This window comes from Lissotriton helveticus, chromosome 1_1, assembly GCF_964261635.1.
Source record: "Lissotriton helveticus chromosome 1_1, aLisHel1.1, whole genome shotgun sequence".
Lineage (NCBI taxonomy): Eukaryota > Metazoa > Chordata > Amphibia > Caudata > Salamandridae > Lissotriton > Lissotriton helveticus.
In genome coordinates, this window is record NC_136057.1 from 2110830096 (window position 1) to 2110844339 (window position 14244).

At 44.4% G+C, this 14244-nt stretch overlaps 1 protein-coding gene across 5 annotated transcripts in view; it reads right to left on the reverse strand.

Annotated features, from left to right (window-relative positions):
• Positions 1-14244, reverse strand: part of KYAT3 (kynurenine aminotransferase 3) — a 548094-nt gene that overhangs the window by 114332 nt on the left and 419518 nt on the right. For all 5 annotated transcript variants that reach the window (XM_078646064.1, XM_078646028.1, XM_078646047.1 and 2 more), the window contains one exon: positions 4739-4815. In XM_078646064.1, the coding sequence (XP_078502190.1) occupies positions 4739-4815 (77 nt within the window). The remainder of the gene's footprint in view (positions 1-4738; positions 4816-14244) is intronic.

Below are 14244 nucleotides of genomic sequence, written 5' to 3' on the forward strand. Positions count from 1 at the left end.
CAGGGACCATGTGAAGACTATATAGACTTTGTAAGGTCCTGGTTCGGATCTGTTCCTGAAGCAGGGGACAGGCATTATGGGTACGAAAACAAGGGGGCTCCACTGGATTCAGGCTAGCCTGGATGATGAGGGGTGTTACCCCGAAACCAGTCACAGGATGTTTGTTTCCGGTTCAGGAAAGACCTGGCTTGGCAGTTCGAGCTGGACTGTGCGCAGGGTCTAGGCACAGGCACAGGGTCAAGACTGATTTGTATATCCCTGGGTCTGAACTGAGGTGGCGAAGTGAGCTAAAGAACGATGATGATTCAACCCAGATCTGTGACTAGGGGTGAGTGTCTGAAAAGTTTCAGCACTCCGTCCATCATCTCCTTGTGTTTCCACAGAAGTCACACCACCCTGGACTCCTCCAGAATTGTGTGGGTTTAGTAACTTTTTCTGGTTGCCAGTTCACCCCAGTCCGAACAGTGCAACCATTCAGCATGGCAAGTGACAAAACTGAGATTTACCCTACTCTGCTTACCCATTTATGGGGTGGGGTGAAATCCCACCACCGCATCGTTTTCTTACAAAATACCCCTGGGGCACATTGGAGGCAAATTCCGCCTATCCCTGAGGTGGTGGTGCAGAAAGACTGTTGGTGCTTTGCGGGCATGCACACTCGAATGCCTGGGTGGGGTACCCAACCCTTTTTTTTTTACCCCACAGTAAAATCTCGGTTGTCTAATGTGATTTCGGACCCCGGGGGCCAACTGTGGTAAAGCCCCATAAGTCCCCAGAGGAGGCAGGAAGACTTTGTTGCTCCTTTTCAGGTGGGGATATGGCCCTATGATGGGCGAACTCCCAATTCAGGCTAATTTCCTATCCACTGTCCAGATCTATTGCCCCTTCTAGGGTGGTGTGGCCCAATGCCAGGAAAGGCTCCTACCATCTTTTTTCTCTTTTGGCGCCATTTCAAAATCACTGGCATGTAGTGGGCCCTGTGCCAGGGTGGGCCGTCCCCACCTATTCCACAAAAATTGCCCATAAAATCCATATTGTCCAGTGGGCTTTCTACCGATCCTGGGTTTTGGGTATAAGCAAAATTGCAGCAAACACCCCAACCTGCCTGTGCAATGAGAGGAGGGGGCATAAAGAATGTATTGGCCCCTTTGGGGTGGGGCATGGCCCTATGCCAGTGTGGACTGTTGCCATCCTTTTCTTTTTTCAGAAAAAAGGTTTCCCTGGTGTCTAGTGGACGACATGCCGAACTCTGCCTTCTACCGGTCAGGCATGAATCTGAGAGGGCAAACTAAACTGCTTGTTTGAGTTTGAGAACTGGAACTGAGACAGTGTACCACACGAAATCCCCTTTCTTTACACGGTCATTTCGTGAAGAAACAATACCATGTGGTGGCAGGGAAGGCGACATCTAAACCATTGTACTGAATGAGTTTCCAGCTCCTCTCTGGAGACTTTAAGTAGGTGAAATCCATAAAGTAGTGTCAAAACACCTCAGTATATCAACTGTAGCCTTATTTTTCTTTGGCAGTGGGAGAGGGTTGGGGGTGTAGGGGGCATTAGTGCCTCTCAGGCAGTTCTCTTCATGAAGCACCATCCCCTCCAAGGCCCTACCCGTCCTCCCACTGTGATTCTTTTTCTTTTGGTTGGCAGGTCTGGACCCGATCTCTACACAAACAGTGGAATGTTATATAGCATGCTCATGTCTATTCTGGATGGCGTGAAACCAGCGACAGACTAATGAAGACTTCTCCAACGAGTAGCTTGTGAGCTACTTGTGGCTCTCTATCTACCTTTTGGCAGCACTCTTGTATGCAACCTAGCCTAATTGAGAGTGTATTTGAGACAAAAATGGTGTATTTTCAAAACGAATAAAGCTGGCATTTAGAGTAAAACGTGGAATGTCCAAAATATGTTTAAATCTAATATTTGAGAGATCAATCGTGGTGTTGGGGAGACTATTGTTAATAGTAGTACCTTGGTGCCAGGAGCTTTGGACCTATGGCATTCCAAATTGACAAATACATTTTTTCATCACTGCTGGCAGCCCTACCTAATGCACAGAGGTGATCACAGCTACTAATTTTGCATACAGTGGCCACCATTGTACTCTTGTCCGGAGTGGTCACTGTTACAACATTAATAATAGTAGAAGCTCAGGATGATTTTCTTTGACCATAAACTCTTACTGTAGAAAAAGTTGGCGACCACTCGATTAATTAATAATGTTCAGTAAACAGTGCAGCGTGTGAGTCAACTGGACATTAATAGACTGTAAAAAAAATAAAAGAAAGGACCCCAACGTTTCCAAAGAGAAAATGTCACAGCCCTGACAATTGTGCAAGAATGCAGTTTCCTGGGCCCTTTATTCTTTTTCGCTACAAATATTTAATTTGTCAGCACTTTAACTCACATGAACGTTATAAAATGCATTTTTATATCTGTTAAATATCATATTTGTCTGTTGTAACAGGAGTGAAAAAGTTATTTTACCTCTCACTGAAAAACTTCCCTAGACAGGACACTTGGACCACTGTAAAGGCTTACGGATATCTTTGTAAACAACCCTAACATACACAGATTATTTGTGGTTAAAGTCAACATGATAGACAAACGAGTCATGCATAATGACTACTGCAAGTGTAATTGACTTCTTGGAACTATTTCCACTACATCCATCGAGCCAGCCAACTTCTCCATATTAACTTTGACAACTTTGAGGCTTGAGAAAGTCACGGTGTTGACGAAACGAGCTGGCTGTTTCTCATGTTCTTCACAACAAGGACTGGACTACTATTCACAAAATGGAAGAAACTGTATGATTGTGTTAACAAACTGATATGTTCTAGGCCTTGCAACTTTTTGTACTACAAAATAAATCAATGACTGATTAAATGACTATTTCTCGTGTCTCCTGTGCTACGATGACTCTTTCTTCATTCCTTTCGCTTTGGGTTAGATTGACAGATCATTGTCATAAATCTATTTTGAAATATTGTGAGTGCCAGGGTTTTCTTGTAAACGTTTGACAAGCTACGTATGTTTATTGTGTCATCTACACCTTAGGTAGTGGGGTATTTTACCCTGAGTGGCACCAACCCTACTTTTCTGTATGAAGTTCACTTCCCAATATTCATTCTATAAACCCATATTTTTAGCAATTTTGAGGTACGACCCTTGTATTCACCACTACCTTCCTTTAGTCTTTTATAAATAAATATGTGCCACGGACACATTGTCATGCTAAGGAGAAAGGCTGGTTTGATCTTACTTGTAAGCAAGTGAAAAGCCGGGTGAGAAAAGCAGCCAAACAAATTAGGCAGTCTCCAGAAGGAGATTTAAATAAAGAGCAGTATAGGTTAAAGGCCTGTATAGGCAGCTGGTTAAAGAGAAAAAAAGCCTCTTTTTTTTATAATAAGTGGGACAATAGGATTAGGGTTATACAATTTGGGGACCAACAAGATTTCTTGTCTAAAGAAAAGAAATTCTCCAGCCCCCATGGGGGGATCCTTCCATGTATGATCGCTGAGGATATCTAAGCAGCATACCTAGATGGTCTATATGGTAACCGTCCAACTTTCTCCAGTGTTAACTGTACACCTCTACAAAGTTGCCTCTTTCGAGGTTTTCAATGAAAGGTGTAAAGGTGGTAATTGAGTGGATTAAACTATCAAGAGCCATCGGTCCCGATAATAACCCAGCAGGACTAAGTCCTGTAGCACCTGGTGGGCAAGGGTGCTTTCTCTCCGGTTCTGCTGGATAGCCTTACAGGTAACTACGCCCGGTCCTGGCAGGGCTAAATAGTGAAACAGGGGAATGGTACAGACCCTTCACATTATAGATTAATTAGCCTTTTGGTCATCTCAGTGAATGTATTCTCAAATACCTTACTTTTGCGGCTGGATGAATGGGCACCAAAACAACAGCAATCCAATTAGTAGAGCCAGGGTTATGAATTTTTAAAGTTTGAGGTAAAAAGTAGCACCTAAAAGATCAAAGCGCCAGCCATGGACATATAACCGTGCAGGACTGTCAAAGTCGAAAAATATGGCTGATGACGATGGAGTAAGCGTTGGATACAAAAAGTGGAATGGGTCCGGTTGGCGCTTAAGTTCAACCTTAGAAGAAATGTCAGGAAAAAGTTGTCTGAGAAGGTAAAGTTCAGCAAGGCAAGGCTGCAGGCAGTCTGTGAGGAGGAGGCGAAGTTGTCAGGAAGCCGATGGATGAAGTCGCAGAGAAGGCTTCCACGTTCGATCTATGGTCCTTATTACGACTGCCGTAGTCGAGGTGGCGGTCTGTGGTCAAGTTTCTCATACTGTCTAGTTGATGTCACAAACAACCCGTAAATGAAAAACATCCCTGTTCATAGTTATAAATCTATATTTTGTTAATTTAAAAATGCTTATTTACACAATTACAAGAACTGTAAAGGTAATACAGGAGCCCATTTTTTTTTAAATCATTCTGATTTTCTAACTGTATGTGCACTTGGTAGATGCAATTTGGTTTTAAGTACATTGATGGAATTTAAAAATAAAGTATATTTCTGATAAACCAAATGGCCTTTTTCTGAAAGCCGAAAATGAAATAGGGCTCAACAAATGCAATTTTTGAGACCAAAAACTTCGGTGGAAGGTGATTGTATTTATTCCAAAACTTAGCAATAGCCCTATAGATGAAAAGCTATCAGAGCTTTACATATCACAAATACCAATCGAGTATAAATTCTTCTTCCACATACCTTCCAACCTGTAACACTGTATGCCTTCCCAGCACTTCCAATAGTTATTGTTCTTTCCCACATACCAGGCAATGTAGCTGCAAATAAAGAAAATATGTTAATATTTTGTAAGTGAATAATACACTAAATTAGTTAGTAGTTCTTCAGAAAAATGAATCAAAATTAGCTGCTGTTGTTTTCGGACAATTGTTAGGGTCCTGTTTACATGGATATAGTTTTTCCCAACCATTCCTCATCATAAAAGAGGATAATGTGTATGGGCTGTAGATAGACCCACCTTACAAAAGATGCTACCTATTTTCCATTATGAATAGAACAGTGTTTACAATGTGGGTTACTGGTGTTGGGAAAACCTGCGAGAAGGAGTCTACGTCCGTAACGGTGGGTGGACGGGTGTGGTCTAATTTGCAAGGGGCCATGCTTTTTTCAAGTGAGATCCATCTCAACTATGTATTACAGAGGAGGCAATGAAGAACATATTGTTCCAAATAAGACTAGCATTATTGGTCTTCTTTGGAGAAGTTTAAGACAGACAGCAAAGGATCTCCCAGAATCCTGCAGATCAGTGGTGTCACACTGAAGGATAAGCCCTAAACCACTAAAGATTGGCCAGAGACATCCTTACCAAAGATGAGGAATATTATACTTCTACCACCCGGTTGGCGAAGACATTTCAGGACAACAAAGCAGAGAACCACTGCAAAAGAAAGGCCTGGACATGCAGGAAAACTGACTGCTCCGGCCTTTTTCTTAACCGCCAGCATGAGCAGAGACGGGTTATTTTTAGTAATCCTTCTCCACCCAGCCATTACCATCTGGTGAATACCGGGTAATAAATACACTACAATGAGGCCCTATATGTAAAGGCATAGCAGTGACTTCATCCCTCTCCTTCCGCAACAAAGTCTCAATAGACCACATCACAGTTCTCATGATTGAAGCCAGACGTTTGGATGGTAGTTCACTTAAAAAATAAAATGATTTAAGAAAAGTAATCCCGATATAAGGCAACTAAACACTGAAATTCCTTTAATTCAAAAGAAATGTCTTGTTTCTAAACCAAGCTACAGAACTGATTAACATTCATAGTAGGTAAGCCTATGTTATGACACCAAAACAAATGCAAGTGTTTATTTTGCTTTGCATCAGACACTTCTGAGCCATAGGCAAAAAGACAAATTAATATCTCGATAATCAAAAAAGTTTAGCTGAAGCAATAGGTGAGTGAGTGCTGTCTAGAGTCCAGGGCCAGGCAAAAGATTGATTGCGCAAAATAATGGCCAACTGGCCCACTGCAATTAGAGCATGTGGTTTCAGCCCATGTTCAATATTAAAAAATCCAAGTAATCCAAGTGGAGTTAGGCAAAGTTCATGTGAGAAAATGGGTTGTTGGTTGAGTGGGGTGTTAACCGTGCTCAAGCAACAACCGCAATCCCTGTCAGGGTGAACCAATAAAGTAATTAAAATAATCTGTGCTTAATCCTCTGTCAGCTTGGCACAAAACCAGACATGCTTAATTTAGCGGCAGTGTGAGTATTTAAGCTGCACATAAAAAGTACTAAAGTGAAAACACAACCCAAGAAAATGTTCACATCAATTTAGAAAAACTGAGTAAGATTTAATAAATAATTTCACACTAAAACTAGTTATAGCCAATCAGAGGAACCGAAGTTATTCATTTTTTAAGTTTAAGGTAAAAACTAGCACCCAAAAGATCAAAGCGCAAACCGCAAAAATCTAGTTGCACGAGACGCTCAAAGTCGAAAAATATGGCAGACTGCATGAGTCGGATACAAAAAGTGGTTAAACCATGGCCTGCGCTTACCTTTGGATTTAGAATAAATTTCAGTAAAAAGCTGTCTGAGAAGGTAAAGTTAAGCAGGGCAAAGCTGCAGACAGTTTCCGATGAGGAGGCGTTGTTAACAAGGAGCCGCTGGACGAAGTTGCAGTGGAAGTTTCCACATTCTGATTTAGTCATTTCTTTGGAAGTCGAAAATCTCTAGCAGGCTGAAGCTGGAGGCTGTAACTGACAAGTTCCATGAGGCCGGATACCCCTTTGGCGAACGAATGCTGAACAGGATTTGCTGCTGCAGAGAAGAATGTATAGGGAGCTGCTGTCGGGCCAACCTGAGATGTACCTTGCGTGGACTGGCTAGCAGGTAGGTCCTGGTTGACTCTTGAAAATCAGAACATTTTTGGCTAATAATTGCTCTGAGAACCAAGTTTTAGATTTTGCCTATTTGTGAACCTTTAAGACTACCACCATGGTTCCAGGACAAAGGGGCATCACTTGAGGAGTTAAGACTCACTCATGCTTGGTCGAGGTGAGATTCAAGACGGTTGGACCCTTTTCTGTCCCTGAGGCTCAGACCAAGAAGCCAGTAAACTAGACCTTGAAGTCACTCGGGTAGACTTGGGTTCAACAGTGAAACGGGGCTCAAGCAGAAGGGCAGGCCTCTGAGGGTTTAAGGTAGGTTTCAGGCAGCAGAGCTGTCCTTACAGGTGCAGCAACACAATATTCTGAAGTGCCCAGCAAGCCACAGCAGCAGGCAGCCCTCGGAGAGTCCTTTTGCAGGTCCAGAAAGTGAACTGAAGAGTGGGTCTGTGGGTCTTATTTTTATACCTGGTGCCTTCTTTGAAGTGGGCAAAGTTTCTAGAAAATTCCCTTAGAAGTGCTGCCTCTCCTGCCTTGGCTCCAGTCTTGCTCGATGAGCAAAGCAATGGCGACAAGTCCTTTGTGTGAAGGTGGGGCACAGCCTATTCAGTTGAAAGTAGGGCTGTGCCCAGCTTCGCCTCCATCCTGACAGTAATGGTTCAAGCAAGCCCACCTAATCCCTCTATTGCGTGGCTGTCTGGGACAAATAAATAAAGTCCATCTGCCAACTGCACCCAGTTATGTGACCTAGGAACAGGCTGTAAATATGGTTGGGGGGGTTAGCCCTGATCACCCAGCTCCCCAAGGGCTATATCCAAAGCAAATCACAACACAAGCTGAGATGTGGGGAAAGATACAAGCACTGCAATTTCATCAAAAGGATTACCTCAATTAATCATTGATAGAAAGACTAATTTCATACATTCTTTTATTTACTCATATCAGGTTGTAGTCATCAACTTTTCTGTACAAATTTACATATTGCTGTATGGTGTCACATATTAAAACATTAAGACCAGACAATAAACAAAAATTCACAGAGTTCCAGCTCAGACGCCAACACCGGGCTTCTCACCTCGCCCGCTACTCACAAAATTCCTTCACTATAGAGACAGGGATGCAGTGCTCGGGCCGCCAGACAATATGGTCCTATTCAAGTTCAAAATAAACACAATGCTATTTCCGGAATATTCTCATGTGGTACAGCTTCAGCGATACTCATTTATGGATGTGAAGCGGCGTCTTCGTCAGGACGGCATTCAATACTCACTGTTGTTTTCAGCACGATTCAAAATTATGCAAAGCGGATCTACCATCTTCTTCACGGACCCAGAGGCAGCCCGCGATTGGGCGGAACATAATTGCAACGAACATCGTAGTTCGACCTGTCAAAAAACTAAACGTCATCCGACACTACGAGGCAACCAACGCTGTCTCAAACGACAAAGTGACCACTCCAAATCTAAGCTCTGCACTTAGTCCACAAAATCCCCGGACTTAGGGCAAATCATTGCAGAACGAAGGAAAGCCCTTCAGGATGCAGCAGAAATAAGGCCAACTTGAACAACAGACGTTGACAAAGACCTGCATCCCTCAACATCAGAAGAAGGCAGTGAAGACGCCATATCTCAAATGGGCTCGATTACTCCACCACTAGTGACGCCACAAACAGCCGATACATTGATATAACCTACTGCCCCCGCTGACCATGTACTTCAATGTAGCTCAGCTAATAATGATGTTACACAGTACATAATGCAACACTGCATGTAGCGAGCGTGGGCCACTGATAATGCCCCCGCCCCCATGCACACAAAAATCGTGCAAATGCCCCTTACGGAGCCGCCTTAGTTGCTCAATCTACCCATCCCCACAATACATTAGAGTTTTTGTAACATGCTATGTTTGGAAGCACAGCCTATTGCGGTAGGTCCACTGTACTGGGAATACCTCCCATCCCACTTAACACCCCCTGAACTACTACCCATCACTACACTGAAGATCTGCTTGCAGGTAGATGAGGAAATTAAACTCACGCACAATATCACGGTCAACCTCAGAGAGGTGTATATACCCCAATACCGTCCCCCACCATATCGGGTAAACCCTCACAACAGACCATGGCGCGAAAAGGCGATATTACCTTCCTTACACTTAATGTGCGAGGCATGCACACGGCACGCAAGAGATACAGAGTATGCGCTTACATAAAATTACAAAATGCGCAAATTGCACTGCTGCATGAAACACACTTAGTGGCAGGAGAGCTCGACAAGCTACGTAAACGCTAGCAAGGTACATTGCGTGCAACAACATATTCTGCGTTTGCGCGGGGAACACTCTTTTGGCTGCGACCATAGATGTAGAAGGTTCTTATGCCCTATTGCAGGGCTCCTAGATGGCCAACTAATTCTGTAGGGAAGTATCTATGCACCATACACAGAAGAGGGGAATTTTTGGGACTGCCTCTCCCACCCACTAGTCCAACATACCCTGACACACTGGTTACTAGGGGGACACTACGTTTGTGCACAAAACATCCCCTTAGACAGAGCCTACCCACCACACCCAGGCTCCCTGGCAATAACACAAACAAAGTGCTTTATCACAATAATGGAGCACTGGGCACTAGTGGATGCATGGCGTGCTAGAAATCCCAATACTAGGCTATACTCATTTCAGTCTATACCACATGATCTTAGGGTCTGTCTGGACCGCTTCTTATGCTCCCCTTCTATTATCCCTATGGTCCAGGAATTGGAATATCTGGGCTGGGTCCTATCGGATCATGACTCCCATACACTCATCCTAGCATGGCAGCCATCCCTACCATCGGTCCCCACCTGATGCCTGCCATGTGACTGCCTGGAAGACCAAGTGTTTAAACAAATGCAAAGAACACGCATCCAAAACTATTTCTGTGAAAAAACAATACAGCATCAGTCAGGACAGTAGAGTGGGACACATTCAAGGTGCACATGTATCCAACACGTCTCCGGTGTATAGTTGAAGAGGAACAAAAACTAGCAACATGGACACAGGCGGCAGATAGAAATGAGGCCACGCTGGCACAGGTAGCAGATGCCAAAACTGCATACACGGAGGTGCTCGCAGACCTCTGAATATATAACTTTAGAGCACACGCAGCTAGGGTACACAGAGAAGGAAAAAAAAGCTGGCACACTGCTTGCATGGCTAGTAAAACAGGGCGCCAACCGATCACTGAAGTGCACACCATCACAGGCACTCCAGTCCACTCCCAAACATCCATTTTGTATGCGTTTCAAGAATACTACATAGCCCTATATACATCTCCTAACCTATTGCCTTCAGAAACACTGGAAAGATTCTTAGATGCGCACCCCCTACCCTGTATAGCGACAGCGGACAAAAGCGCCCTAGACAAGCACATCGCTGCAACAGAAGTGACACATGCTGAACAAACCTGGCCACACACAAGGCACCAGGTCTAGATGGCCTACCATTAGAGCGCTTCCGCACTTATTCAGCCCTACTAGTTCCCGGCCGGAAGAACTCTATAAGGCAGCACCGGAGGAGGTCACACTATCACACTCCATGCCAGAATCAGTAATAATCTCATTTCTCAAACCAGACCGAGACCCTTGCCACCTAGGCTCATACCAGCCTATTTTCCTGCTGTCTTCAGATTTCAAAATGTATAGCAAAATACTAGCAGAACGGAACTCCTCAATTCTCCCAACACTAATACACTCAGATCAGTGTGGATTTGTATCAGGGAGAAATACGCCTTGATATATCCGGCGACTGTTCCATATGCAAGATGAGGTTTGGGACCGTAACCCCTGTGCTGTGTGCTTGGTCCTGGACCTGGAAAATACATTCAATACCCTATCATGGCCATACCTCTTCGAGGTTCTTTGCAGGATAGGAGTGGGACACCGTTTATTTAGCCTACACTAAACTCAAATACACTAGACCAACTTCCAGGGTCCGGCTTGGGCGCCATATATCTCCCACGTTTCCAGTGCTGAGAGGTTCAAGGCAGGGCTGCCCACTCTCCCCACTGCTATTTGCCCTAGCGATGGAGCCATTGGCAATCCGGCTTCTAAAAGAGGGGGCGCAGTGGGGAATCCCACTAACAGGAACCATACACAATGTGTCACTGTATGCAGATGATCTGCTTCTCTATGTCCAAGACATTACCTCAGACGTCACTCCGATCTTTGCCACTCTGACAGACTTCGAGACTATAGCTGGCCTAAAAGTCAACTGGTCCAAATCTACAGTATACCCATCATCAGCTGATCTTCCCTCCAAACAGGTGCATGCTAGGGGAATTGACGTAGTCTGGAAATGCTCATGCAACGCAATAGCTAGGTGTGCGCTTGTATCACACTCCACATGACTTTTAAGAGGGTAACTACTGAGAAGAAATAACAGACATATGTTCCTCGGTCAATTTCTGGAAAACTCTCCCCTTACCCCCCATCGGGAAAATAGCAGTGGCCAAAATTAATATCGTCCCGCGACTGCTCTATTACTTTGCAAAATCCCAGTTGTCCCCCATGCCTTCTTCCAGGAGTTAGACACTCTCCTCAGCACTTTAATTTGAGGGGAGGGTTGCAGACGGGTAGTACTGGCCAAACTGCAACTACTGGTGAACCAAGGTGTACTACGGGCCCCCTCATTTGAGGTATACTTCCTAGCATCTCAATTACAATGGATGTCACAATGGACGGCGGGCGTGCAATGCGAGAGACCCGCACAATCACAGGGCCAATCTCTGCCCCAGTGATCCAACGCATGCTACTGCTGGGAGACAAACTTACGCCGAACTGTCCATTACAAAGGACGGTGGTGCACACATGCATAAAGCGCATACATCGGATATCACGTACAACACCTCTTTATTCCCCCCCCAACTAGTGCTAGTGGGCCTTCCCCCAAGATTGTAACCATTGCACAACACAAAACCTAAATACATGGACAGAACATTCGCTTACAGAAACACCCCTTCAGGAAAAATGGGAGACGGAATTTCCAAAACCACTCCATGACAGAGAGTAGGAGCAAGCACATAAATACCCCGTAATCACAGATTCAAAATATAAAATACTTCCTTTTACATCGGGAATATCTAACACCAGAAAACCTTCAACAATACTACCAGAGCACGTACTTCACTTGACCTAGATGTCAAGAATCGAACGTGACCTTTCTCCATATGTTCTGCAGTTGTCCGACACTACAATCCTACTGGAAACTACGCAAGGTGACAGGGCTCACAGATATTGCAAAATGGGAAGCCAGTGAGTTAGGCATATTTAAACGTCAGAATTCCCATAAAGTAGAAACCCGATTTGCATCCCTAGCCCTCTTGATAGCCAAACGAAGCATCGCTATGCACTGGAGGATCCCGGCGGGGCCTCCACTGGCTGCATGGAGAGGAGAAGTCACTAAATGAGGAGCATCAGAGGAAGAAGCACTAAGACATGTGGAGGTCTGCGGCGCTCGGAAGCATCACAGCTCCATGCAGTGGGCGACACTGCTCCACACCGTCAAACATACTATGCCACACGTAATATCCCAACAGTTAACACCAACTTCCTCTCAAGCACTTCAGGAAGAATACCACTCAAGCAACGATCTGGATAACCACCTAACCCCGCCTACCCCGCAGGGCACGGATGTAGAACAAATATAAACACTAGCCCACACCCAGATTATGCATACTCTCCTGAGACCGGACTCATAATGACCAAAACTAAATCTCACAACAATACTCCTCTACGCTAAACAACTCACATTTCCTCTAAGTACTAGTTTTGTTTGTTCAACACCTACACTAAAAACAATATCTGGAGCAGAGAAATCATGGAGCCTCCAATACATCTCGCAACTCTTTCAGTTCAGAAAATATGGGTTGAATATGGTGCTGAGCTGACTTTATGGCAGCAATAAGTGCCTCTAGATTTTTAGAAGACAGAGACCAGCACTGGCACATTCAGTTCGTTTGGTAAATGATCCTTAACCCCTTCGACGCTCATGACGAGCCCAGCTCGTCATGTAGGGCCCATTGATTTCAATGGAAAGTCAATGGACCTACATGCATACCCCTTAGCAGCCAAGTGGTTAAGACCTTCACCTGGAGGCAAATTTGTTGATATATAAGAGGCTTAGCTGTCTAGAAATCCTCATACTCCAGATAATAAACTGAAGAAGTTGTATGGCAAAGCTCACTGATGAATGCAAATGAGATCATTTGTTCATACATCATTGTTAACAAGATAGAATATAAATATGTGTTTGAAGTAAAAAAAAAATAATCTCAGGGGCATGGCCTCACTGCCAAGCACGATGGCCACACCATAGTTAAACTCCAGACCCTACTTGGCTTTGTTATTCTGCAGGACCAGACGGATAGAATACACAATGTTTGCCCTGACGGGCAGCAGGGGGCCCTGGGATTGCTCATGACGTGACGTTGTAGTGTATTTATCTAGGGACCTGTATCGATACTCCTATTTCTGACCCTTGCCCAGTTATAAATCACTAATATCCATACAACGGCTCAGAAACCCGTTTCATAAATTAGTCATAGCGCATGCTGTCACATTAAGCAAGCACTATTCCTCCTGCCCCCTAGAAAGCACACCGAGTTCTTAAACAAATCCAAGCCTCGAGCAACCTTGGAAATCCCCGCCTGCCATGTTTTGATTTAGTCCAAGAACTCCTGTAAAGCACTGCAAGAACGCTCAGTTCTTAGTGACATCCTTATTGACGTCTTATGTCCATCCTTACGTCAAACCCAGCACCTCTCAGGTATAAATATACCAACGCTGTCCTAAGCAGAGACACGGTGGTGATGAACCTGGAGCAGTGACTACTTGCCGGAGAGCCCAGCTGATGCAAGAGCCCACGGACGCTGCCCCTCCTCTTTTGACGCGCTGAGGAAGACGCTGTCGTTTCTCTTGCCGAGAAATCCAGCCTCCAGCGTTTCCAGCCCACCTTCGCGGGTGACTGGGATACAGAGTCCTGAGAAAGAGATACCAGACCTCCAGCCTTCTAAATCCCAGGTACTGAACTGACTAAACCCTTATAGAGAATTCTTGAGTCAGATTCTTGGCAAAACAAACTTAACTTAAACTGCTACTTACTCCCTCCCATGTATTAGGCTTTGGTCAGGTACACCGGGGTAGGCATATTTAGAAGCACCAGTTGAGTACGATTAGTCAATGTATATATGTATGTATATCTTTTATCCATTTTAAAGTATCATATGGCTAAGAAACCATATCAATGCTTTTACAGTATTATTTTATGATCCTGCTTTTACTGTATGCACTTTACTTAACTATAAGTATTGCAA